The sequence below is a fragment of the Apteryx mantelli genome, chromosome 2, assembly GCF_036417845.1.
Source record: "Apteryx mantelli isolate bAptMan1 chromosome 2, bAptMan1.hap1, whole genome shotgun sequence".
Taxonomy (NCBI): domain Eukaryota; kingdom Metazoa; phylum Chordata; class Aves; order Apterygiformes; family Apterygidae; genus Apteryx; species Apteryx mantelli.
In genome coordinates, this window is record NC_089979.1 from 57,055,054 (window position 1) to 57,079,530 (window position 24,477).

At 39.9% G+C, this 24,477-nt stretch overlaps 1 protein-coding gene across 1 annotated transcript in view; it reads right to left on the minus strand.

Moving 5' to 3' along the window:
- Positions 1 to 1,488: 1,488 nt before the first annotated feature.
- The window catches only part of PIEZO2 (piezo type mechanosensitive ion channel component 2), a 318,339-nt gene continuing 295,350 nt past the window's right edge, over positions 1,489 to 24,477 (minus strand). Inside the window, exons 38-53 of the mRNA XM_067290714.1 lie at positions 22,613 to 23,005; positions 21,077 to 21,335; positions 20,517 to 20,699; positions 20,109 to 20,361; positions 19,227 to 19,359; positions 18,615 to 18,762; positions 18,284 to 18,498; positions 15,831 to 15,989; positions 14,321 to 14,468; positions 11,709 to 11,897; positions 11,179 to 11,271; positions 9,612 to 9,784; positions 7,554 to 7,670; positions 5,502 to 5,581; positions 3,947 to 4,127; positions 1,489 to 3,018 (exon numbers count right to left, since the gene is read on the minus strand). Of these exons, the coding sequence (XP_067146815.1) occupies positions 2,766 to 3,018; positions 3,947 to 4,127; positions 5,502 to 5,581; positions 7,554 to 7,670; positions 9,612 to 9,784; positions 11,179 to 11,271; positions 11,709 to 11,897; positions 14,321 to 14,468; positions 15,831 to 15,989; positions 18,284 to 18,498; positions 18,615 to 18,762; positions 19,227 to 19,359; positions 20,109 to 20,361; positions 20,517 to 20,699; positions 21,077 to 21,335; positions 22,613 to 23,005 (2,977 nt within the window). The 3' untranslated portion in view covers positions 1,489 to 2,765. The remainder of the gene's footprint in view (positions 3,019 to 3,946; positions 4,128 to 5,501; positions 5,582 to 7,553; positions 7,671 to 9,611; positions 9,785 to 11,178; positions 11,272 to 11,708; positions 11,898 to 14,320; positions 14,469 to 15,830; positions 15,990 to 18,283; positions 18,499 to 18,614; positions 18,763 to 19,226; positions 19,360 to 20,108; positions 20,362 to 20,516; positions 20,700 to 21,076; positions 21,336 to 22,612; positions 23,006 to 24,477) is intronic.

Genomic DNA, 24,477 nt, shown 5'->3' on the forward strand with positions numbered 1-24,477 from the left:
ACTCACTCCAGTATGTCAGTGTCTTTCTTGCACTGAGGAGCCCAAACCTGGACACTGTTGTCAAGGTGTGGTCTCACAAGTGCTGAATAGAGGGGTTAATCAGTTCCCTTGACCTGTGGCTGTAGTCTTGTAAATGCAGCCTGGTATGCTGCAGGGGCATACTACAGACTTATGTGCAAAGCCTCCCTGCCATGTCTTTTTTTTGCAGAGCTGCTCCCTACCCAGTTAGTGCCCAGCTTGAATTGCTGTGTGGGGGTTAGTCTGCCTCAGATGCAGGAGCCTGCATTTGCCTTATCAAATGTCATGAAGCTCCTGTCAGCTCTTTTCTGCAACATCTTGAGGTGCCTTTGAAAGGCAGTCCTGCCCTCCAGTGTATCAACCCTCCTCTCCTCCCTCCTCCACTCCCCTGGATTTGGTGTTGTCCACAAACTTGCTGAGAGTGTTCTCTGTCCTGTCCTTCAGGTCATTAATAAAGACATTAAACAGCATTGGCCCCAATATTGATTCCCTAAGGGATGCCACTAGTAACTGGCTGCCAATTGGACTTCATCCTGCTGATCATCCTTTGAGCCCAACAGTCCAGCCAATTTTCCACCTATCATAGTCACTTATCCAGTCCATATGTCACCAATTTGGCTATAGGTTGTTCTTAAAAAAAAAAAACAGCACGGAAAAAAAGCTTTTATTTTCAAAGCTTGATTGATCCATGAAAGGAAAAGAAGCACATCTCTGCAAAGGTCAAAGAACTGTATAGCTCATTCTGCAGATAGGTTTTTTTTTCAGCAGAAAGTAAGTGCCTATTAAAGACGGGGAGCTGTGACCAAGTGGGGCCAGAACGGTTCTGCTGGCTGGTACCTTTAGAAACACATTATACCCTTAATACTCCTCCTTCCAGCATTGCTCTCCTTAAAGTCAATGAACACCCAAGTAAGGATCGATCTAAACACAAAGGTCATTCTAGCATCCCTGTTGGATCCTGTGTCAGGGCTGCCCTGTATATTTCATTTCCAAAAAAGTCTCATTCACTGTTCCTGTGAAAGAAATGGAGCAGATATCTCCACCGGGGAGTGTTGCCAGGCTGTACGAACACTCACCTTTCCTTTACACTTTGGAGGAAATCAGGTTATCTTCCAATGAGCTCCAGTCACCAACTGATTTTATTATTACAATATGATGAAGTGATTTTTATTTTGTGCACTTTATGGTGCTCAAAATGTTAGTTCTCACAGTATAGAATGTGACAGCACTTGTAATGGAAGCTCTGAGTAGAGTATGTCATAACTTCATTCAATTGTGCTGTTTTATGAAGTTCTGCAGTAAAATGTTCTGGCAAATTATGTTGCATTACTTTCCTTCTGGTGACTAGCTAATCATTCATATAATAAATAGCAGCTAACCACAAGAAAGTGATTTATTTGTCACAGTGTTAGAACAATGTCAAACTTTTCCCATTTCATGTAAAAGACAGAGGAAAAAATACTTCTAAAATGACTTTGCAACATGTGCTTTATTTTAAGTCATTATGAATCAAAACTACACAGTATACCCTTTTAACATACCCTATCCACTCAATGATTTTTTTCTCAATAATTTTTTTAACATGGAATGAAACCTACAATGCAATTGTAAATTTTCATGCTACAACGTTCTCTAATGAGCCATTTGTGTCACTAATAATAGTAATTTAAGAAAAAGGCCATTTTTCAAGCTTGTATGTATATCTATATTTGGGAACTTAAAAAAAACCCACCCGTCTCAGATGTAAAAATGTGACTTGGAATATGTAAACATTTTTGTATACCTGAAACATTGGAAGAAGAATATCAGCTAATAGCAAAACAAAGTTGCCTTAAATCATCGAAATGGGAAAAAGCATGTCACGGGGAGCAGAGAGAAGCACACACTATTCAGTCTTTAAAGGGTTATAAGAAATGAAGTAGCTCCTTACGTCATTGAATTGACCTTCTTTTCTCATCTAATGGAAAGCAGTAACTTTGGAGAAAATGGCCCAGCAGAACATCCCAATATTTCACCATATTTATTCTAGCCATTAGTTAACCTTGACGGAATGTCAAGTTTCAGTCGTTTTTTTTTTTCCTGAGAAAAGTCATTGATGTTTGGTGGAAATGTCTTCTGTGACTATACAAATAAAATAAGGCATTTAAAGAGATTGTTACTTGATTTCTTTTTGCTAACAGAGGCTTGTCCACAGTGTCCTTTGTACATCAAAACCTCTGCTTTTCTGCAAATGGGAATGGCTAGAACATCTTCAGTTCCCACTGTGGCCTTGTGTCTTGGGTGTCCTGAAGGCTAGTCAGCGTCCCATTACTGTAGCTTGAAAGTCAGTGACGTACAACAGCATATTGCACAATCCAAACTATGTGGCTCCAGAAAAGGTGAAGAAGGTACACTGGAGTCATCTGTGGGTTCACTCCTTTCTTTCTTTTCTCTTTAAGGGTAATTATCGTCTGGAAAATCAAATTATCCAGACAAGGATGCAAACCTTTTGTGGATTAAATTACAAAGCCATCCCCAGGTTTTACAGGAGTGGCACTTTAAAAACAGCAAATCATCCAACCTTCTTCACTGTTGATCCTTAATTTGAAAGGCAGCATGGATTCCTAAGGCCATAGCTTCCAGGACTCCATCAGTGAAAAACCATTGCTACCTAACTATAAAAGGCTTAGCTCTTAAGAGAATATTGTGCTTTTCTTCTTTAAAATTCAGATGAAATCAACTTGATTCGCAGTGTGACACCAAAAAGTTCAATTAGTTTTCTCCCTAGTCCACTTGATCATAGTCTCTGGTGAGCGATACAGGAATATTAGTTTGGCATACAGGTCTTCTTCCAGTTCCAGTTCTCCAGTCTCTCGCACTAAGAAAATGTCAGTACACAACTTCAAGATTCGGTCTACATTTGGCAGCTCCTCAAACATGATGGAGTGAGAGATCCCACTGAAAAATTCACGGACAAACTTCCCTATCACCAGGACAACCGAGGCATAAAGTCCCATGATGCTGAAAAGTAAGAAAGGAAAGAGTTCAAACCATGCCTTGACAAAGGGTCAGACAAGTGCAGGGGAGCTCATCCATATAATTAGTTTTAGTCTTTCAGCTGAGTGGACATTAATTTCTAATTAGGATCCTGTTTCTGCTTTGCTATGGGACAGGGGGAAATAAGGTCTCTTAAAACGCCACAGAAAACTGGGAACATGAACAGCTGAGGCCACTGGCCTAAATGATTTAACACCAGTCACTGATGAGGGTCTTACATCCTGCCTGCTACAGCTTGGAAATCACAATGGGAAATCTCCCAACTGTTTGCTACTAAAGGCAAGTGGTTTGTCAGATTTCATATCTAATGTTTTTTATTAAAGTATGTGCAGCTGGTGATAGACTAACCCTTACCTGACCTCCCATGAGCATTCTCCCACGGGGAGTTCTCCAAAATCATTCCAGGAGGGCACATGCCTCGAGGAGGAAAGATCTCCTGCCTTCCTCTATCTGTGGAGCTGTATTTCATAACTGCATCATACCCAGAGTGCTGGCTACATGCACGCAATGAAGAAGGGGGCAAAAACTGGGCAGAATTTGACCTGCAACTAAACCAAAATCCTTTGATTGATGTTACTCTAATAGGAAAATTGGTTTTATAAACTAAAAGTGTGAAGAGCACTTTGCAGGTGTATCTTCCATGCTACTGCCTTTTTCCAATGAAGAGCAGGTAAGGAGATGAAGTCTTATAAAGATGAAGTCTTCTATAGATATTTGAAATAGACATGAATTTGAAACCATCACAAAACTACTTTCTGGAGGTCTTCTCAAGCATTACAACAACAACAAAGAAATACCCTCCCCCCCCAAACACAGCAAAAAAAGTCACCTCTAGTTCTATAGTTTTATCTTATCTACATTATTTTAATGTTATGTAAAGATTCCTTCTTACCCATAACCGGCCAAGAATCCAAGGCTTGGAGGACTGACTTTATCACTGAATACAAAGAGTTCAAGACTCTCTTCAGACGTTTTATATCTTTTCCCAAGCTGATTCAAAACCCACCACTCACGAACTCCCTCATCAGACACATTTTTGACCAGGGAAACAGTAATGTTTTCCCATCTGCAGTCTATTGGAAAAAGAAAACATTAACACATGTACCAAGAATTGAAAGTCAAACTTGAATCAGATACTTGGATCATTTGCATGACAAAGAGATGGAGAAATGTAGGAATGGGAGTTTGTTATAACTCTCTTAAAACACAGTTTACAATAGTTCTATAGAAAAATACAGTATCTTGATTCCTACAGTTTTCCTTCCCAAATCTCATCTGAATATGCATTTAAAAAGTAAAGAAAATATTTCATATCATCTATATTTTCTTCTGTATAACTGTCAAATGATTTCACTATTTTCAGGCCAAAGTATCAATGTCAGGCACCATATCTGCATTTCAGGCCTAAAGAAACACATCATTTAATTTGGAGAGATAGTGGTCAGCTTCCATGTGCCTAAGTGAAACTGCCCCTGAAAATCATTTATTTCTTGGCATAAAAGATGTTATTCTTTTATATCATGCAAAGTATACTATACTATTATGCATACTTGACCACATATACAGGAGGTGAACTCTGGTGATTTCTGGGGACCATACATTAGCAGTGTATACACTGAAGTCCTTTTAAAGAATACCAAATTAAGAGTTCTCTAGGACAGAACCTGACTAAAGACAGGGAGGCAACAGAAACTTCTTGCCACATGGAAAGTCAGAATCAGCCTCAAGAATTACTTTTCCCAATTAATCTAATCATGCTTACTCAATGTTGAACATTACTGCACTACACAGTGCTCAAGAAAAGGCCCCAAACCCAACTTTAACCTCTGTTGAGCTAAGTGTTCTCAGGTGAGGATTTGTTCCTACACTCTCTTCTAACCCAGTAGGTTTTTCATATATGTATATGTATATACATGTGCATGTATTTTGTATGTATATGAGTTTCTGTATGCATTCTGGATGCATGATAGCACTTTGAAATCCAAGGATTTATTTAAATTGGATTCTTTGTAGCCAATAAGGAATAGCTAAAAAAAGTCATTCAGTGTCATTTTTCTAGTTGGTGAGTTAGGGAAAGTAATTTACAGAAATGCAGCACTACTGAGTATTTGTGGTAAAGCAGTAAGGAGATGCATACAGAAGAAACTTGTCATCACTTCCTAAGAAGACATGGAAAAGCAGTTCCTGAAAAGAGACTTGAAGGTGAACAGCAGGGTTTCATCTTGAGTGTCCTTACTGTTAAATAAAAAGTTAGAATTCACTCAGATGCATTTTCTGCCTTGTACTCTACCACCTCTTCTCTCCCCAAGCTTGCAGGCACCAGGTAGAAGCAAGTGCAAGTGTATTTCAGCCAGAGAAGCCCTATAAGGACTCTGGGAATGTGCAATTTTGAGTGTTGTGCTGCACTTCCTTCAACCACACTCTGTTTCCATGGGCTGGATACATACCTGTCAATAGCTGCTTTATGGGCTTTGCCAGAGAATCACTAGGAGCCTTGATGTAGTATGGGTACACTGTCTCTAATGTTCTGGAAAAAAAAGAGAAAGCAAATATTTCATATTTTTATACCTCTAAAATAATCTAGAAATACCTAATGGGGCTATGCATAATTCCCAGTAACTTTGGTGTAAACTATTACCTTACACTGTTCAGATGTTACATCTGAAAGTTAGCTGGATTAACTACATTCTGTGAGTACTTCAGCAGGGAGCTCCATCCACAATGTTCCCATTCATGTGCCATGAATCCCACACACCTGGGGCATGTGCGTTTGCAAGGAATATAGAATTTATATTTTCTTCCCCTTTTTAACAAAGCTGCTTTTATAGTCATCTATACAAGCAGCACAAAGAAAGGCAACATATCCCCAGTGGTAAACAAGGTAAAAATGTAGCGAGAGCATTTATTACTTCAGGATTTCAAGATGTTTAGATAACACTATATGAAGAGAGAGTTTTTCCCAGGATCTTTTATTGGGAAATATTTTCACAGATTGTATTATCCAGAGGATTCAAACTTTAAAAAAAAAAAGATTTTTTCATTAGACTCAAAATCAAATCACTGTGAGTGTGAATAAATTGCCAACATCCAGAGAGAGAGGCATTTCATTAAAACACTCAGATGCTGTTCTAACTTCTTCCTCAAGTGAGTGAAAAATTCTAGGAAAGGATATCCTTCAACACTACATTACATACACCAGGGTGCAGTAGAACAGAAGTGGCCAAATTAAAATCTCTCTTATTGCTCAGGCAGACCCAAAAAGTAGGTAAGCGCTCAGCAGCTGAGTTGTCCCACCAGAAGTGGTGGCAGAGAAGTCCTGCTGAAGTAGTCAAATGGCTACTAGCTGTCTCAACCATTTTTCCTTTATGGCAAAGTTAAAAAAGCTTAAATCAGCAATATTATTGCAACACATGCAAATGCAGGTGTATCTTCTATGTTTCTGCTCGCTTCATGAGAAGACAGAAATATGAATGTATCACTTCTTCCCACAAAAGAGAAAAATCTACTCTCCTTGGCACTACATCACCTTAGGAAATACTTCTGTATCCTCACAGGGCAGAGAAGTAAAGGAGGCATGCAGTATTTTTTAAATGCAATGACCAGGTGTGCAAGAGGATATACATGTGTGTGGGTGCAGGAGAATAGCAGTGCACAGAGAAGATAAATCTCATTTCCACCTTCTAACAGATATGGACCTCTCAGAGTTTTCACTATCCCAGTTGGTCTCAGCTTTAACTTTTAAACTTTTGTGGCACAGATCAGATCAGGTGGCCTTCAGGGATGACATGTTGGCTTAGCAGTATTTAGTGACTACTGCTGTAAAACAATCCCCAGTGAGCAGAAAGAAGAGGAAGAGCCAGATTCCTTTCAAATCTGAAAGGAGGCACCGCTGCTGTTAATGCTATAAGGCTATGTCCATACAATAATGTTTGACATTCAGATGAAGAGAACACTCCGTCTGCCTTGCAAATTTCCATTAGAGGAAAAGATCTGATGTCAGAAACTACTGCAGATGTTACCCTTTGACCACAATGATTTAACACTTCCTTGCCAATCTAATCCCTTTCAAGAATAATAATGAAAAATACAGTCTGGATAGTTATTTAGAACAAAAATTTCATCAGTACAGCTCCCTCAAATCATAAGGCTGAACTCAAGTAACTCAGAAGAGACTTTAACTATGACTGCACTCTAATGAACTTGTGCTCATCCAATAAATCAGAGGAAAGTAACTAATAGCTTCAACATGCTCGTTGGTGGCGTTCCACTATTCATTGTATCCTCACTCTATGTCTACAATAGATAATAGGTTTTTACCTTCAAAGTAACATTACTATTGTGTGGCTTCAACGCTGTTGGCCTTTGTAAAGAGGTGTCCAAAGTTATTAGAGGGGGATGGATGGGCAGAGAAAGGACACAGTTGCACAGGCCTCTTTGCCTTAGGAAATCAGGATTTAAAAAAGTGGTTTGCATATAAATAAGCAAAGAAAATAACTTACACCTTTTCCAATTGCTGTCCAGACATCATTGTAGCAATATCTCTTCTGGTGTTCTCTGGTAGGATAAAGGTAAGTTTATCTGATGCTATTTCTGCTCTGGCACCAAGAGTAAGATTCCTGTTATAAGTAAAAGAGAAGGCACTTAGTCAACCTACAATGAGTTTTAACAGCAGAACCTAAACACTTGTTTGCTGAACACAAAGGCTGGTTGTCTAACTAGTCTAACTGCATTGACTGCCCCTCAAAATCTTGCCAAATAGCAAGCATCACGCTACTGCTACCTGAGACAGTGTGTTTGTCCACAGAGGATATGTACCAGTCTTAAAGATGCTTTGTTCTAACTGATAATGCCTTTGCATGCATTACAGGAAAATGCTGACAGATTCATATGAACCTAATTTTGCTCATATGTCAGATGAAAACAGACTGAGAAAGGGAGTATGACTGGTATCCCTTTAGGCTATGGGACTATCTCAGTTACCTCACACTCAGTGTCAGGAGAGGTAAGGATTCAGCTGTCAGCTACAGCTCCTGAAACCCTTCCTCAGACCCGCCGGCGATGTGTGTCCAACAGTCTAACCTAACAGGACCACCGTGCCCACCCAGGTCTCTTGGCAGGCTGGGACACAGATGGAACAGGATCAGCTTTCGCACACCTCTTGTGCCCTGCACTGCCATCAGGATGCAGTGGTGGGATGAGATAGCTCTTGGGCTGCTGGGGGCTGCTGAGAAATCCCCCAAGCAGATGACCTGCAAGAGCCAAAAGTGTGTAAACTGCTGGAGTGACAGAAGAGACTCATCTTAAAGCTGCTTGTGGTCTCCTGGCCTAGATAAAAGACAGCAGTTTCCCCTTACAGAGAAAAAGTGGAAGGCCACAGTGGTAAGCTTTTACCACTTTCAGTCATTCACGGTTACAAAATAATCCACAGGAGAGAATTTGAGGGTGAAAAAGGTCTCTTTCAAATCTAGTGTATTAATGTTTGTAGTTATGTGAGCATACTGGAAAACTGAGAAGAGGTATTAAAAATCAATAGAAGGTTCAGAAATGATGGAGGGATATAATTCACTGGGCAATACTTGATGCTTCCAGGAAAATAAGGAGGGTCAAAGAAAGTTGAATTAAGGGTACAGATTCATTACAAGCCTATTTTTTACTGTGAAAGGACTGACAGCATGATCAGAGCTCAAACAGTGATTCAGCTGACCTGCTTCTTGTGCATGGTCCTTTTGTGGGGATTGTTAGAACAACCCAGGGTCTACTTCTGAAGAAACAGGTAGATGTTGCAGCTGCAGCACTAGTTAATCTCAGTGAAGTGATGGATTAATTCCAGTTTAACCCAGCAGTCTATAGGGATCTCAGGTGGCATTCAGAAGCCAACAGGACACCCTGGTGACTGGGTGTGCTCCAGCCTGAATGCAGCAAGCACATATTCTAGGCTGGCTCTTGCAAGAACTTCAATGTAAAGCAATATTTCTACACTGAGGCCAAAAGAACCACACAGTAAATGGCCAGAGGTCTCAACAAGGTGGATCTGTGCCTCCTTGCATAACAATGGCTCCAAATATATGTGTATTTAACAAATAGCTTCATGTCATCTTGAGACTCCCTTAATAAGACCAGCCACTTCTCCTTCTATTTCCTCATTGTTTTTTTGCCCTAACTCGGCCTAGGTATTCAATTCCCATCAATGTTAACAAAATGTTCTTTGAAGCAGAGTTTATTTGAAAATCTACTTGCAAAAGTGACTGAAACTTTCTTACTTTTCTCTCTTCCCACTCACATCCCATTGAAAACTCCACCCTGCATTTTTAAACCATATACTTGGAAGCGACTCCATTTGTCTTTCTATTTCTTGGGAACTGCAGGCAACAAATTATTATTGTTGTGTAACAAAGGTCACTTCTCTCTGCCTCTCTCCTTCCCACTTTCAGTTTTTTTGGTCTGCAGTGCAAGAGAATTTGCTGGAAAATTACACCAAAAAACGCAGTGTGGAACTGTTCTGCTCAGTGAATGCTTGGCAAATGATCCAGCAGCCTCATAGCAGTCTTATTAATTACCTTTGAATGCTCCATGAAAGAACTACAGTGAACTCAGCTGAAAAATCCAGCAGTCCCTGTATCATTTTCTCTCTACTGGGAGGGCTGATGGTCCACAAAGAGTTTGAATTCCCTTCTAGATCTGCTAGAGTTATATCTTCTTTTCCATAGCCCTCTAGAAACTGCAAAGCAGCCTGTAGGTGCAGAAGAGGGAAAGGAAATTTCACTGTGGTGATATTCACAAGACACACAGCCACATTTCCTGATCTGGCAGAATTATAAATGCTCAGTTAATTATAAGTGCATTGGTTTGCACTGATGGTTTTCCTCAGGTACCAAGGGGGCTTTACATGTGGAAGGGCATAAATAAAGTATAATCAAGCCTAGAAGGCAAAACGAAAATTGCACTCTCATTTAAAGAATAAGTATGATGGCCAAGTAGACCAAAATGAATTTGAAAATTAATCAAGTAAACTCTGTAGAGTCTATTTAATCTTAGTTCCTTTAGTTTCTAACAACCCTGACTTTATTTGTGGACTCAGTGGGCTATGCAACTTTCAGAACCCGCCGATTTTGACTGGTACTTCTGACACTTCACACAGCTTCCCTGAAACTCCAAATACTAACAGTGGTGAGCATAAAATGTAAGTCATTGTACAAACTATGTACCAAGCCTGGCCACTGTGGGATGGCTCACACTTTCAGCAATGTCTGGTAATACTCGGGAGCCACAAGACACCTGGCACCTCTCTTTAGTTTTCACATATCTATTAAAATTTTACTCTTTGTTTTGTTAAAGAAAAACATGTCATTCTGCACAGAAAGATGTCTGCGTACAAGGGATAAGTCAACTCAAAATTAATAACTTTCAAAATGGAACAAGGTTGCAATATTACTGCTCTAAGACAAGGGCTATTTAGTAGCATCTCATGATAAAAAATGTTAATTCCTGAATGGGCTAGAAGCAAGTTAAATTGCACTTCTTTGAAAGAGGCATTTGATCAAAACCTGGCTCCTAAATTCATGCAACAGTTTCTGCTAAATACTATCCTTTTTGCTACAGAAACATTTGATAACTTCGTGCATGTTGCACCATGAAATGGTGAGACTATGCCGAAACCAAGGCATTTTCCTGTCAAAGCCATACATACTTGCTTTTGTCAGCATCGTGTCTCCTCTCTGGGAGGTTAGCTTCTGGAAGGAGCTTCTTGCTTAAAAGTGCCAAGACTGTTGGGTCCCCAAAGCATGTTTGTTTTGGCACTAACTCAAGAGCCACATGTCTACCGAAGTTTTGTGTTTTTTAGAGGGGAAGTTTTTATTCAGGCAACTGGACAACTGGGGGTTTTATCTTCCATGAGTTTGCGCAATGATGTCATGATTAAGGGCAACTTCATTCTTTATAACCCAGTCCTGGCCTGACAAACACGATCTGTGTAAACCGTTACTCTTGCAAACTGTCTTTATGGACACATCTTCCCAATGGCAGCAGTACGGCTGACCACTTATAACTACGCAAACAAAACTCACAAAAAGCCTCCATGAAAACCCACACATTTTTAAGTAATGAGATATTCCACATTTTACTTACAGTGTTATCCCTATAGCTTCGCAGAAATGCATTGAAACCAGTCTGATTCAAATCCTTGAGCTGGCTCTGTTGAGCACTCATTGTAAAAATAGGCTGGGAAACGAACACACACATGTCACATTTAATTCCTATCAGCTGCTACAAACACAATACAGCATTCTGTGTATCGCAGTCTAAGACAATTACAGTACTCAGTTTGACAGGAGAAGGTTATGATCTTATTTCACAATGAAGCAAGCTACCTCCATTTGTCACGTGGACCTGTGGGCAGTTACCTCAGTGTGCCAGATGTGGGTTAATTTATGCAGCAGTAGGTCCTATTTTTAACTTGCAAGTGAAGGTAATATTTTACATCAGTGATAAACTAACATGTTTTTAAACCCACAAGGGATTATTTGTGTGAGCTAGTCTGATCTCCTGTATACACCAGGAGACTTTCACTCAGAAAACTCAATGTAAGGAATAAGGAATAGCGCAAGGAAACACAGTGCAAAACCAATGATTTCTTTTAGTCTTTTTTTCTTTTTTACCTGATAACCTCCTAGAGTTATTGTGATTGATACATCTAGAGGCTTGTTGGTGACGCCTGCAACAGATTTGATTAAAGACATGAAGAGCAGTGGGAACCAGACAATACAAATCAGCAAGACGATAATCATGCCACCCATTCCATACTTCACAACTTTCTTTTTCTTCTGGCCTCTTGGCTGGGGATATCTCTGCAAAAGCAAACAGCAACATGGTAATATCTCTTCTATCAGTGGTATGCTCTGATCGATGTAAGAATAATGATCTTAAAGATTCTAATGTTCTGGAGTAATTTGTATTGAGATTTTTAGCCAAACCTGCACAGACACTTAACTACTGGCAACTGCAGAGAGAAGGACCAAATAAATCCATGCTAAGTGTGTGTCTGATGTGAAAAACTTTGTAAACCTTCACGGTTTTGATTGCTCACAACCATAAAGAAAGGAAAAATCAGGTCTGATAATTTAAGTTTTTGTCTGAACCAGTGCAAACATGAAACTACAGGAATGAAAAGTAAAATAATAATAGCAACAATAATACAACAATATGCTCAAAACCCTGATATTGGGAGAGGCCAGCTTTCCTGTATTTGTTCTTCCAGAAAAATTGTATCATCTCAAACCTCCTTAAGGCAGAATTCCTCCCATAGAGCCTGAAATTCTGCAAATTGTATTTCAGGAAAAATAGTATTTATTTGCCAGCAACTGATATGCACGATGCAATAGGATTGTATGATATTGCACTAGCTCCACATTCATTTCACACCTCACATACATTATTCCTAAGAGTTGTTCACATGCTTGATCCAGTCTGTTTCTTAGTGAATCCTACACCAATTGAATTTAAATAATGCTTCAATCTTTGTTGTTGTTTCTAAAGTCTGTACATTGTTGATTTGACATCCTTCCCTTGCTTAGCTTCTGACACCAAGAATGATCTTGCTTTTATCCTTTCCTTTTCAAAGTAGATCAGACAGCACATCTGTTCTCCCTTGCCCATAATTCTCTCCCTCTGTTAATGGCCATGACTGAATACTTTAATAGTTTCACCATCCTGTATAATGTCTTTCCATTACTGTAATTGATTTTGGTATATTCTCATACAGGATTTTACTCTGCACAGTGTTTCAGGATCCTGTCTTTCACACACTGCAGTTGCAAAATAAAGATGCATTGTATTGCATTGCACCTCATGCACATGCCAGGAATCTGGCTTTCAGGAAATTGTTCTTGCTTTACAGCTTGAATCCATAAAGCCCTAGGAGAATATTAAATTTGTAATACAATGCTATATTTAAAACAAATTAGTTACTTTTCAAAAGCATTGTATCAAATAATTTGTCTTGCACTACAGAATACTGTTTTCATTAAAATCTCGTATCAAGATCACTGGGGGCACATTATTTATCTGTTAGAGAATAGTTCAGGCACCTTTAATGCTGCTCAGAGAGACTAACAGCCAAATACTTAGGCATACCACTCAATGTGAGACAAAGACAGAGAGAACTAAAAGTACCTTGAACAACACTCATAAAATTATTGGTAGTTATTTTGCTACATGGCATTAACACACATATGCAAGCTTACACTTGGAAATTTTCCCACTTAAGATCATGTAATGCAGGGTGATCCTGTTTTAGGTTAAAGAAAATGCAGTAACATGGAGAGTCAAAGTAGAACTGGATTATTCTCTCTGATTCCTGAAGCCTCTGATGACACTCCATTTATGGCAGAAATGTAAGTCATACAAAAAAAAAGCCCATATACAAGATTTGTGTGCATTTCAGCTCTCAGTTAATCTAACTGACATACTTGGAAAGTAAGTGCCATTAACAGACAGGATTATAGTAAAAGTAGAAATACGTCAGTAACACTTAAAAATGCAGCCATTTCATTGCAGATGTACAATTTCTGACTGGCTGGGTCACTCTTAAAAGAATGCTTAATTTCTTTTTCAAATTGGCAAAATAAGGAAGCATATGGTTGCAATCTTTATAGAGGTTATAAGGAATCCAGAATTTGCAAGTTTAATTTGAAACGAAGCTCAAATGATTTAAAGAGACTGAAATTTCAGTCAAACTAATGGTGGATTTATCTGGTCTGCAGTTCACATTTAGATGTGTGGGGACTCTCCCTAACTACAGAAACCAGCTGAGCTCCCTCTCTAGTCACATTAGAGAGGAATCCTCAAGACCTACAGCATGGAGGCACAAGCTCTTTCCTGTCTTGACCTTTCTCTTGAGCTACAGTTTCACCCTACTGCAGGTTACTCATTTAGTTGTTATGTATGAACTAAGTCTGGGTGATTATCAGGCTTTTCAATCCCATCCTTGAAATTCAGCTATGCAATTAAACTAGCATGCTTGTGTTTGTGGAATTCATGTTGATGGTGGAAAAATCAGTTAGGCAAAAAGGAGAAGCCATTTGAAATTTCACTTGCGGTGACTGCCAACTAACATAAAGTACCCAATAGTCTGAATATTTCTGAACATGAACACCAGGTGTATCTTCTAGAAAACTGTCTTTATGGTGGATTTCCCAGTTATCTAGGGACTCTTGATTATTTTTCTTCATTTTTGCACAAGAGACAGGAGGCCTGGATAGGGCTTCCTTACTTTTTCTGACTCTCGCCAACATTTCAGGATGAAAATGTGAGCATAGATATCTTCAACACAGATCCAGCTGGAAAGACTCAGAGTGGTATCAGTCCAAACCCAGTCCATTACTGCTCTCAGCTCAGTCAAAAATGGAACCAGGCGGAATCTGAAGGGAGACCACAGGAGAAAATTCATCAGAAATAGAAGGATCACATTAAATGAGCACAGTAAGCATGCCACAAGGGGGAGAATTAAACCAATGTGAAAAGACATTTAAATGGGAAATACTTCAAACTTGAATGCAATCATCTCCTGAGATGGCTTCGCTAGTACTGATGTTGTAAACGTGGTAGCTTTTGCCACAGCTCACATTCTTCTAGAGCCCCTTGTGAAGCCAAAAACATGCTTTTGTATTATTATGTCCTGTAATTATGCATGAACCACTGATGGAACAGTGCAGGATAGATTTCCTTGCGTACCCAAACCCCTTCAATCTGGGAGGGGAGTAGAGGAACAGGGCTTTTTTGCAGGATGGTGGGAATTTATTTTATACCTCTTTACACCATGTTATGCATTCCCTCTTTACAGTAGGTGGACAGTCCTCAACTGCATAGGGAATTGGGCTTTATGACTCTGGATTAAACAGAAGGAGAAGGTGGGCTAGGAGGAAGCCAATATGCATATAGCAGCTTTCCAAAGTGCATCATTCCCTTTACTATTCCCACAGCTTTCTGCTTGGCCAGGCCACAAAGACTATTTCATGTGAAAAGAAAGCTTTCTTCTATAACTTTTCTTCCTGGAATGCAATATTGGGAAAAGCCTGACATTATTAGAACAAAATATATTCCACTTATTCTGTGAAATAAGTTTATACTTTTAACTGGCTCAAATTAAACATCATGGTAACAGCATAAATGGTGGGTGGTTATGCCTTCCTAACACTATCTTTCACTCTGAGGTGAAGCTTGCACTAAAATTCCTGACTTCTGCAGAGCTTCAGACATGCAGCACTTTTAAAAAGATACACAGAGGAAACACTGTTTGATGTATAGTTTTTAATTCTCATGTGTATTGTCTTTCACTTTATTTTCCTTCCCACCCACTGAGGCAGCGCATTCAGAATTGCTCCACTGACCTTTTGGGGATTTGATGCCTTACTACTTTTTAGGACTGCAGAGGGAATAACATTTCCTGTTTTCTAGCACAACACAGCCCCTAAGGATGGTCACAGAGGTGATTTGTTAGAAGTGTTAAAAATGTCTCTTCCATTGGTGCCTGAATGACAGATTGGTAAGTCAGGCTTCTGGATTCAGGGTGTGAAGTTGATTTTTCTAAAATTTGTATTCCTGAAATTAATTTTTTATGGACTACTGGGCACATGTGGCATATACAGAGGAGTGCACTGTGCAGTCTTACTGACTCACTTCCAGCGGCCTGTGAAGAGAGGTCTTGAATAACCCACGCATCTCAGTGATAACAGATCTGTATTTCAGAAAAGAATGGAAGGGGACAGTAGGTCTAGACTTACCCTTGAAATAAGAAAAGGTTCACATAGTTATAGCTTTTTGTGAGGAAGTTGCCAAGAACACGTGTCGGATATCCACAGCGTATCTGATATGCTGATAAGCCAAAATAAACACATTTCACAAAATACCAGAGCTGGGCAACTGTGTTCTGGCTAAATTTCCTGTAATGGAAAAGACAGATAAAGGAAAATGATGAGCTTTGTATCTGTGCCTGAATTAGAGATGTTTTGTGCTTCCTTTTCCTAAGAACCTGTGAAAAGTCTTTGGTTTCCAACCCCACGGCAGTGGTAATACAATAATTTGCAAGAAGCCCGATAAGGAAGTACATAAACAGTGCCTGTTGTAAGCTCAGGGTCATAGGGGAGACTGGGAATAGGCTCCCCAAAGAGCGTGAGGGCTCTGGGGCAGTGCTCTGTCCCTCCGGGTGCTAGAGGCACTTTGCTAGACCACACAGGCCACTGCCCTCAGCCCCTGCGATGGCGCACCTCCTGGGAGTCCTGGGCAGACATTGCTCCTCTTCACTTCTCAGAGGGCTGACCGCTGGACTGACTCTAATCAGCTATCAGTGGCTATCAGTGTTCAGTTAGACACCTCCAAGGTCATAGACTCATACAAGAATTTAAGTTGGAGTGACCTCTGAAGATCATCTTTTCCAACCCCCACTCACTTGAATTAGGTCTAATTAGACCAATTTGTTCATGGACTTATCCAGTTGAGTTTTGAATATCTCTAAAGATATCTCTAAAGATTTCCTACAACCTCTCTGGGCAACCTGCTCCAGTATTTGACTAACACCATGGCAAAAACTGTTCATCATATCCAACTGGAATTTCCCTTGTTCTAACTTGTGGCCTCTTGACTTGTGGATGTGCACCTCTGAAAAGAGCTCAGCTCCTTCGCAATGTCCTCTTATTAGGTAGCTGAAGACAGCAATAAGCTCCCCTCTTCACCTTCCCTTCTCCAGGCTGAATAAACCCTGTTCCCTCAACCTCTCCTCATATGTCATGTACTCCAGCCTTCTACCATCTTGGTGAATATTTGCCATTTCTAAGTTTGACTGCAGTGTGATAGCGTGCTGGAACTACACGAAATGCCTCTTGACAAACACAGCTTGTTAGTCTGAGATGATCCAACATTTCCAGTTATAACCTGGAAAACTATTCTTGTTATGAAACTTGCATGCACTTCTAAGAATCAATCCGACTTAAAATGAATACAGGAGGTCTCATATGCAGTTTTGAGATCAGCAACGTGAGATAAACATTTCATAAGGGCACAGAAAAGTTGAAAGAATTTTATTGTCTTTTTTTCTAAGTGGCCAAATCAAGCCAAAAGTTTAATTGCAATTCTCAAGGCTCAGCAGATAGGAGATGCACTTAAAAAATGCATTTTTTAAAAAAGGGTGCAATTACTGCTGCACTGAGGAAAAATATAAATGCTGTTTTTAAGAGGAAATCAGACCTTTTGGGCTTCATTTACATTATGCACCTATTATGATTTTTCCAGCAAAATATCTTGTTTATGAAGTGTAATGTGCTCAGTTAACCAACCCAAATTCTCTGTATGGTCAATAAGTAAGGTATGCTTCTAGGCAATTTAAAGTTCTAAGTCAGAGGAGAGTCAGCAATAGCTAGAGAGGGAACATTAGTACTGCTGCAATACAGACTGAGGTGAACACTGCCTTGAGCCATGCAATGAGAAACATTAGTTTGGGGGTTGAATTTGACGAGGCATGTGATACAGGATTTCATGGAGGACGTCACTGTACCAATGCCAGCTCCAAAGCGGTGTGGCAATAGCAGGGGAAGAGAACTTTTGCTTTTCAGAAAGGACATGGGTTTTAGACCTTCCTCAGTCTGAAGAGATTTAACCCCATAGCTCACACATTCTAGGAGAGTGCCAAGTTGTTAGTTAACTCTGGAGAGAGACATTTTCTACAGCCACTTCTAAATCAGTGTGCAGCTAAAAGAGCAAGTTTTCTGATGAGCAAGGAAGGTTTAAAGGCAAGAAGGCACACATTCAGCTGGAAGGGTAGTGGAACAAAATTCTGATCAGGGTTTCCTTGGTTACTTCACTTTGTATCCAGAAATGCTCTCTTAAAAGATGCAAAGCAGTCATGGGAGTAGGGAACTGAACACGAGCTAACTTTGCCTCAGCTGAGTGCTCTAACCACTTGATCACAGGCAATTTCTCTCTCAACTACTTTCTTTCTGGCTTAGGTTGAGAATATTTCAGTACATGCTAACATAATTTAGTTCTTCCCTCCTCAAACTCCTTTACGTTGGCCGCAATTACTCTTATGGAAAGGTACTCTGACATTCTGTTCAGAAATGAGACCAAGGGGAAACCTATTTATGATTCCAAAGCTTAGTTATAACCATCTCATATTTAAGTTCAAATAACTTGGTAGAGCATCACTATTCAACATGTACTGTCTGATTGTAAGGTTTTATACCTTTCTGTCACTCCAGGCAAGATAAAGAACATCCAGAAATGTATTCCAAAAACAAGGATGACCTGGAAGATGACCTTTCCCATGACAGTCTTTTTGAGGTACAGTGCTCGGTCTACCACCATGGTACCAAACTGAATGAGCACCATCACCAAAAATGCCTCTGGGACCTGGTCCTCTGATAATGAAGAGGTGATATCTGCTGCTGCAGAGTGTTTCTGGAAAGGAAAATACAACAGAGTGACTGAGGTAGGAGGGCACTCCGCACAGTACCTAGCAACTACAGCAAAGGTCCCAACCGAGGATTTATGGAGAGATGCTTTATATGACCTACCCCAAAAGCCCAAAATCCAAACACAATGATGATGAAGTCCACCGTATCTGCGAGGAACATCAGCACATACACATCAGTCACCGCGCTGTAGTCTGGATGAATAAGATCGTAGAAAAACTGTCTGATGGGCACATACACTTGGAGAGCCCTAAAACAACACAGACCACAATGCATTTAACAACACTGTAACTTGCACTAAAGAAAAGAATAGCTGAGTATGATATCATTAATGTATGTAAAGATACACTTCTCTGACAGTCTCCACAGGGCTTCACAGACACCAGTCCCTTGTACTGATTGCTTCTCTAGCACTATGTTAGCATTTTTTCAGTCAAAATATACATAGTCAACCAACTCAGTTCACACAGGATATTTAGCTTTTTAGCAGACAGATGAACAGCCTTCAGTGCTATTTGAACCCCTGCTGATTTGTCTGAAGTTCACTGGTGGGAGTTAGAGTGAAAGCATATCCATCTAGTGCATAGTACACAGATCCATTCATCCCCTTGAACTAACAGAAATAGTAAATCATAGTCTTTAAAAAGCTATTTTTCTGTTTCAGTCAGCTATTCGGAACCTCCTCCCAAACCCACGACTCCTCACATTGCTCACTTTTTAATTGTAAAGGCCTTGGCTTTGATCATTTGTTCTTGAAACTTTTCCATAATAAGCTCTTTCCTAGATTTCTGCCTGATGCTTAACACACTGCTTCCTTTCTGACTGCTGTTTCGTGTGCTGGTGCTTCCTGGGGAAAAAAAAAAAAAAAAAAGGAAAGTAAAGGAAAGAGAAGAAAAGAGAAAGAAAGAAGCTCATTCAAACTCAAAGTTTAGATACAAACACTAGAATGTAATCAACCTGGAGACTTCACCCAATATATGAGTCCCACATTTGAAAGAAGCTTTGAAATGAATCCTTACACATTTTTCTGATATGATAAAATCTTGAGAGAATCCAAAAAAGGTTTCAAAGATCAAAACTTGATTAATAACTATAAAAAGAGAAGACTAATGATAAAGGCAAATATTTGATTGGTCTGACTCTCTCATCTGGATTGGTAATATATACATTCAGGCAAGTCCTTCCTTTTTAAAAGGTGAGGAAGGTATCCAACATTCCTAATCAAAACTTCTTCTCACTTCAAGTACCATTGAATGTACATATGAAAAATATATATTCATTGAATTCCTTCTAGCTGGAGATTATGCTGAACCAGAAATTCTGGATCTGGGCCACACTGAAAGTTCCTTTCCCAGATTTTGGATAATGTCATTGTAAAGACATAGTGAATCACAAAATGTGGCTCTGCATTTGAACTTTAAAGGAGTGTGTTCAAACACAAAGATGTTTTGGTTCATATCCTATTTCCTCACTGAAGAGCAGCAGCATTCAGTAGCCTCTGGGTTCTCCATAGCCATAGGCACAAGGTCTCAGCAGGATGATCCTATGGAAAATAAGTGTTTGTTCTTCAAATCCCAGCAGTGCCACAACATTTACCTCTTTTAGATCTGTGTGAAGAGAAGCTGGACCTGTGTGAAAGCTGTGATCCACTGCTGGAGCTTTTCCTCCTGATAGCAGTCTGCTGCTCAGGGAAGTGGACATGGATGGACTCCACCGATGCCGCGAGATTGACAGATTTCAGAGAGCTAGAAGAGTCTCTCCTGCCTCCTCTCAGAAACAGCTCGTCGTCAGTATCCTCTTTACTACTGGAGTTCTCCCCTTTCTCATCTTCATCCCATAATCCATGGCACTAGTGGAAAAAAGAAGAGGAGAACATATCAACATTGTATTTTTGTATTGCTGTATTTCTAGAGGGGGGAAACAAATTCATTGTGTTGGGATATCACATGAATGACTATAAAAAATTAAACATAAAATAAAAAAAGTCACATGAGCTCAGGTTACCTTTAAAATGGATCTGTGGAAGAATAAAGCAAGGAGCTGAACAAGATCATAGTGCACATAACCCTCTTTCTTCTCAATGCCAATAATATTAGGTGGATGGTAAGGCTTATCTTTTGTGTAATCCACATATTTATTCCAAGGAAAGAAGCCAAACTGGAAGAAGTACTTGATAACAATGGCAACCTGTCCAGAAATACAACACACTTGGGGTATTTGCTAAGCATGGCAGATATCATAGCCTCATGACAGTAAGAAGGGAGAAATATGTCTACATTATCAGTTTTACAACAAGATCAACAAGCATCTTCATTGCTACAGAGGAACAACAGTTCGTGTTCCCTCAGTAATGTTGCTCATTGCAGTGAAGAAAAACACAAACAAGACCCATCTATACCGTAGAAATGGCTGAGGATTTTAGCAAATATTTATATTAATATGATGCCAAAGGCATCAGTCCTATAGTTCAAATACAGAAAATAGGCCACACTGCCATGTAAAGCCTACAATTTAACTTTTCTTTTCTGTGTTTAATGAACAGGGTTGCAAAAACAGCAGCATACCTCAGTATAGACAATGGCCGTCATCCAGAAACGTTTACTTGGCCTAGGAACAGACAGCATGGCCCAAAGGAATATAAGGATGGGAAGCACCAAGGTTATCATGGAGGCGGAGATCATGTGGTTAAGGATGATCACAAAATAGCACACCATTTCTGACCGGGCCACCAGGGTATTGTACAGAGCATAAATAAGAAGCAAGACTCGAGGCTGACCAACATAGAATTTCTCTGATTCCTCTAGTTCTTCATCATGAAACATCCTGTGAGGAGGAGAGTACCACAAATGAAATGAAAATTAAATTCACAAGAACTACTTTTTAAATAGCTGCTATTTTCCCTTTTGAAATAGTATAAAATTCTGCTGGAGAGTCTAATAAAAAAGATAGAATGGGATTTGGCATGATCAAATAGCCTGATTTTAAGCCCACAAGCAAGAATTTCACGCAAAATGATTAGAAGCACTGTTCTGCTGTTTTTTAGTTTACCCAGCAAAGTTCTGGTGTGGCCCTGCCTGGATTCATATCTGATTTATTAACACAGATGTGAATTTGGAGAAACTCTAGAGGTCCATTAGGACATGTAGTGATATGATTAGCATTGCGACATACCATTAGAACATAATAAATAGCCTTGAGCATTAGATGTGTCCAGTCTCCTCTCACCTACCTAAATCAACTAAATGGAAAAGGTAGCATGAAGTTATTACATAACTTTCACATACATTCACACTTCTTTTCTTCGCTTTTCATAAGGAGTGTCCTAATCTAAAAAGAGACACAGTTAAAAAGCCAGAAGGACCATGGGCACCCAGAAAAAAAGACACTGGATCTACAAAGTCAGATCTACATAACCTTTCTATCTAGCTGCAGTTAGGCTGAAAGATGTTTCTGTGGTTTAAGATTTTGTCCTTGCATTCATGGGTGCTCTCCTCCAGAAGAGTAAGGCCAGAAAGCAGAGGAATGAGAACAGTGGCACCAACCCCCCTTCAATGGTGACTGTGCTACTGAGCACATTGGCTGAGAGTCAGATAGCGGAGCAGCCTATCTGAGAGTAGGTAGGCAAGGTGGTCTCTCTAGCTAGCTCTCAGCTCCTACGGGCTTTAACAAAAACTCTGCCAAAGGTCAGAGTTTCCCTTATAGTAATCCAAAATAGTTAAAGGAGAAACATTTTCCAAGACAGTCCTGGGAAGAAACTTATTTGAAATCACAGCTGTCTGGAGAAGAGAAACCCTCTCCACATGGGATGTTTAGAAAAGTCCTTGACCCATGACAATTACTAACACAGAAATCCGATGCTAACTGGAACAATTAGCTACAGTATCTGGGGACAAAGTGGAGATTCTTTCCCACATGCATTTGAATCATTTTGGAAATCTATAATTAGAGCAACTGCACAGGAAATGAGCTTCTTCCCTTAAACCAAACTTAGCACAAGGTCTTTAACAGAAACTGTAGGCTAGTTTTGAGGGAAAAAATGAAAATCATGGCAAAACTTCAGAGATTGGGACCAAAATTTTTTCCCTGTCAAAGGTCCTTACTTGTTCAGAAGCAGCTCACTGGCCGTTAGCTCGTGCGTCAATGGAGGGAGAATCGTATCATCAAGTTTGTCCGTCCGACTGTCATCTGGGCTCACCATCATGAGACTCTTACCAGCTGAATCATCTTGGGAGCCAAAGGAAAGGTGTTCAAAGCTGACAGCTTTGCTATAGGAAGGCGGGGCTTCTGCATTGCTATCCACGGTGGAATACAATGGCACATCGGTATCAGGAGTATATGCAGCTCCTTCTGAATCCAGGCTGTAATCTTCCACCTCCTCTTCCTCCTGCCTTGATGCAGAATGTGCTCCTTCCTCATCATGCTCCCCTTCTACCTCCTCAATGGTTTCTGTTGTCCCCTGACGAGAATAGAGCATGGTGACCTGCGTAGGTTCACTGTCAGGGACAGGAGGAAGAAAGAGTTGAGGCTCACAAGGCTTATTGCTGAGCAAAGTCTGTTAACTGTACCTTTGTGTAGAGAGCTGAGCAAACCCACTGCATTTCCTGGCCCTTAAAGTACACATCATTTGGTAGAAAACATATCACCAGGATCTCCTTTTACACAGATGGACCATCCGGGTCGATCTGCCCCAAGTGACTTCCCCGTGAACTCACAGTGATTCACTATCTTTTCACATCAGCAAAGGACAAATTAATGCCACCAGCAAATGAAACTACACTTAACTCTCTGAAAGCAGTTGAAACACCTTGTGACCAGAACTGGAACTTGCTATTACATTTATTTAAAGCACTCTCCATGTTGAACTATAGGGATCCATGTACTTCTTCTTAGAGATGGTGCTTTTAACAACCACCTTATGGTTTCAAAAAGGTGCTGTATACAACTGGAACACCAGCTGAACACCCACATCAAGTCTGATTCTAAGTCAGTAAAAGAACAAGTAAATTGCAAACTTGGAGAAATACAACCCAGATTAAAAAGGTGTTCTAGTAACAGGGTATCTTGCTTACCTTCAGATTGCCTTATGTTCTTCATTATGGTCTTCATTTTTTACCTTATCTGCCTGTTTTTCTTCCATATGACCCTATTTTCTTTTTCAATTGTTCTTATTCATTTCATTCAGTTCTCTGCTTGTTCACCTTGCTTACACTCAGCTTTTCACGTCCATAATCACTCTCCCTTCTACTGCTCTGTGTTCTGCAACAGAGTCTCAGCTGATGTAAATTCATGCAGCATGATGACTCCAGGGGGAAATCTGGACACCATCGTTTTAAATACTTTCTTGGCCTTGCTTTCACCCTTTTCTTCCCTCACAAGTATTTTTTTCATCTGTCCTCTAGAATGTCACTCCTTCTCTTTTTAGTCTCCATTCCAGCCCCTCTCCAAAGGTGAGACAACGAGCATCAAGACAGTCTTTTGTCAGCTGCATGTTCTTGCATCTCAACAGAGACAAAATAGATTTCACAAAGCTCCACTGAAGTGAATGGGGCCATGTTTTCACCTCAACAATAACCTTTAAAAGAAAGGTTAGTAGTTGGAAGTACTATCTCCTGCCAAAGTTCAAAATAAAGTTCCATCTCTTTTCCTTGTACGCTCTTTCCAAACGTACTGTGGTTAGGTTAGAGTGCTTTATTTCTAGTAGACTTTGAATAAGAATTTGCAAGACTATTAGAGTGTATGTTTTGATGATTCCTGGTAGCAATCGTTCTGGTTAAACTGCTCAAGAATGTAAAATCTCATCATTTCAAAGCTGATTAACACCAAAATTTTGTAAAATGCTGTTTATACTGAAAGAGAATGTTCTAATATGCCATAAAATTTTGTATTTATAATATTAGTTGAAAGACTGTTTTTATTTCCCCATGTCATATAACTCCATGGTTTTGACCTGCTAAAAAGTGAGTGA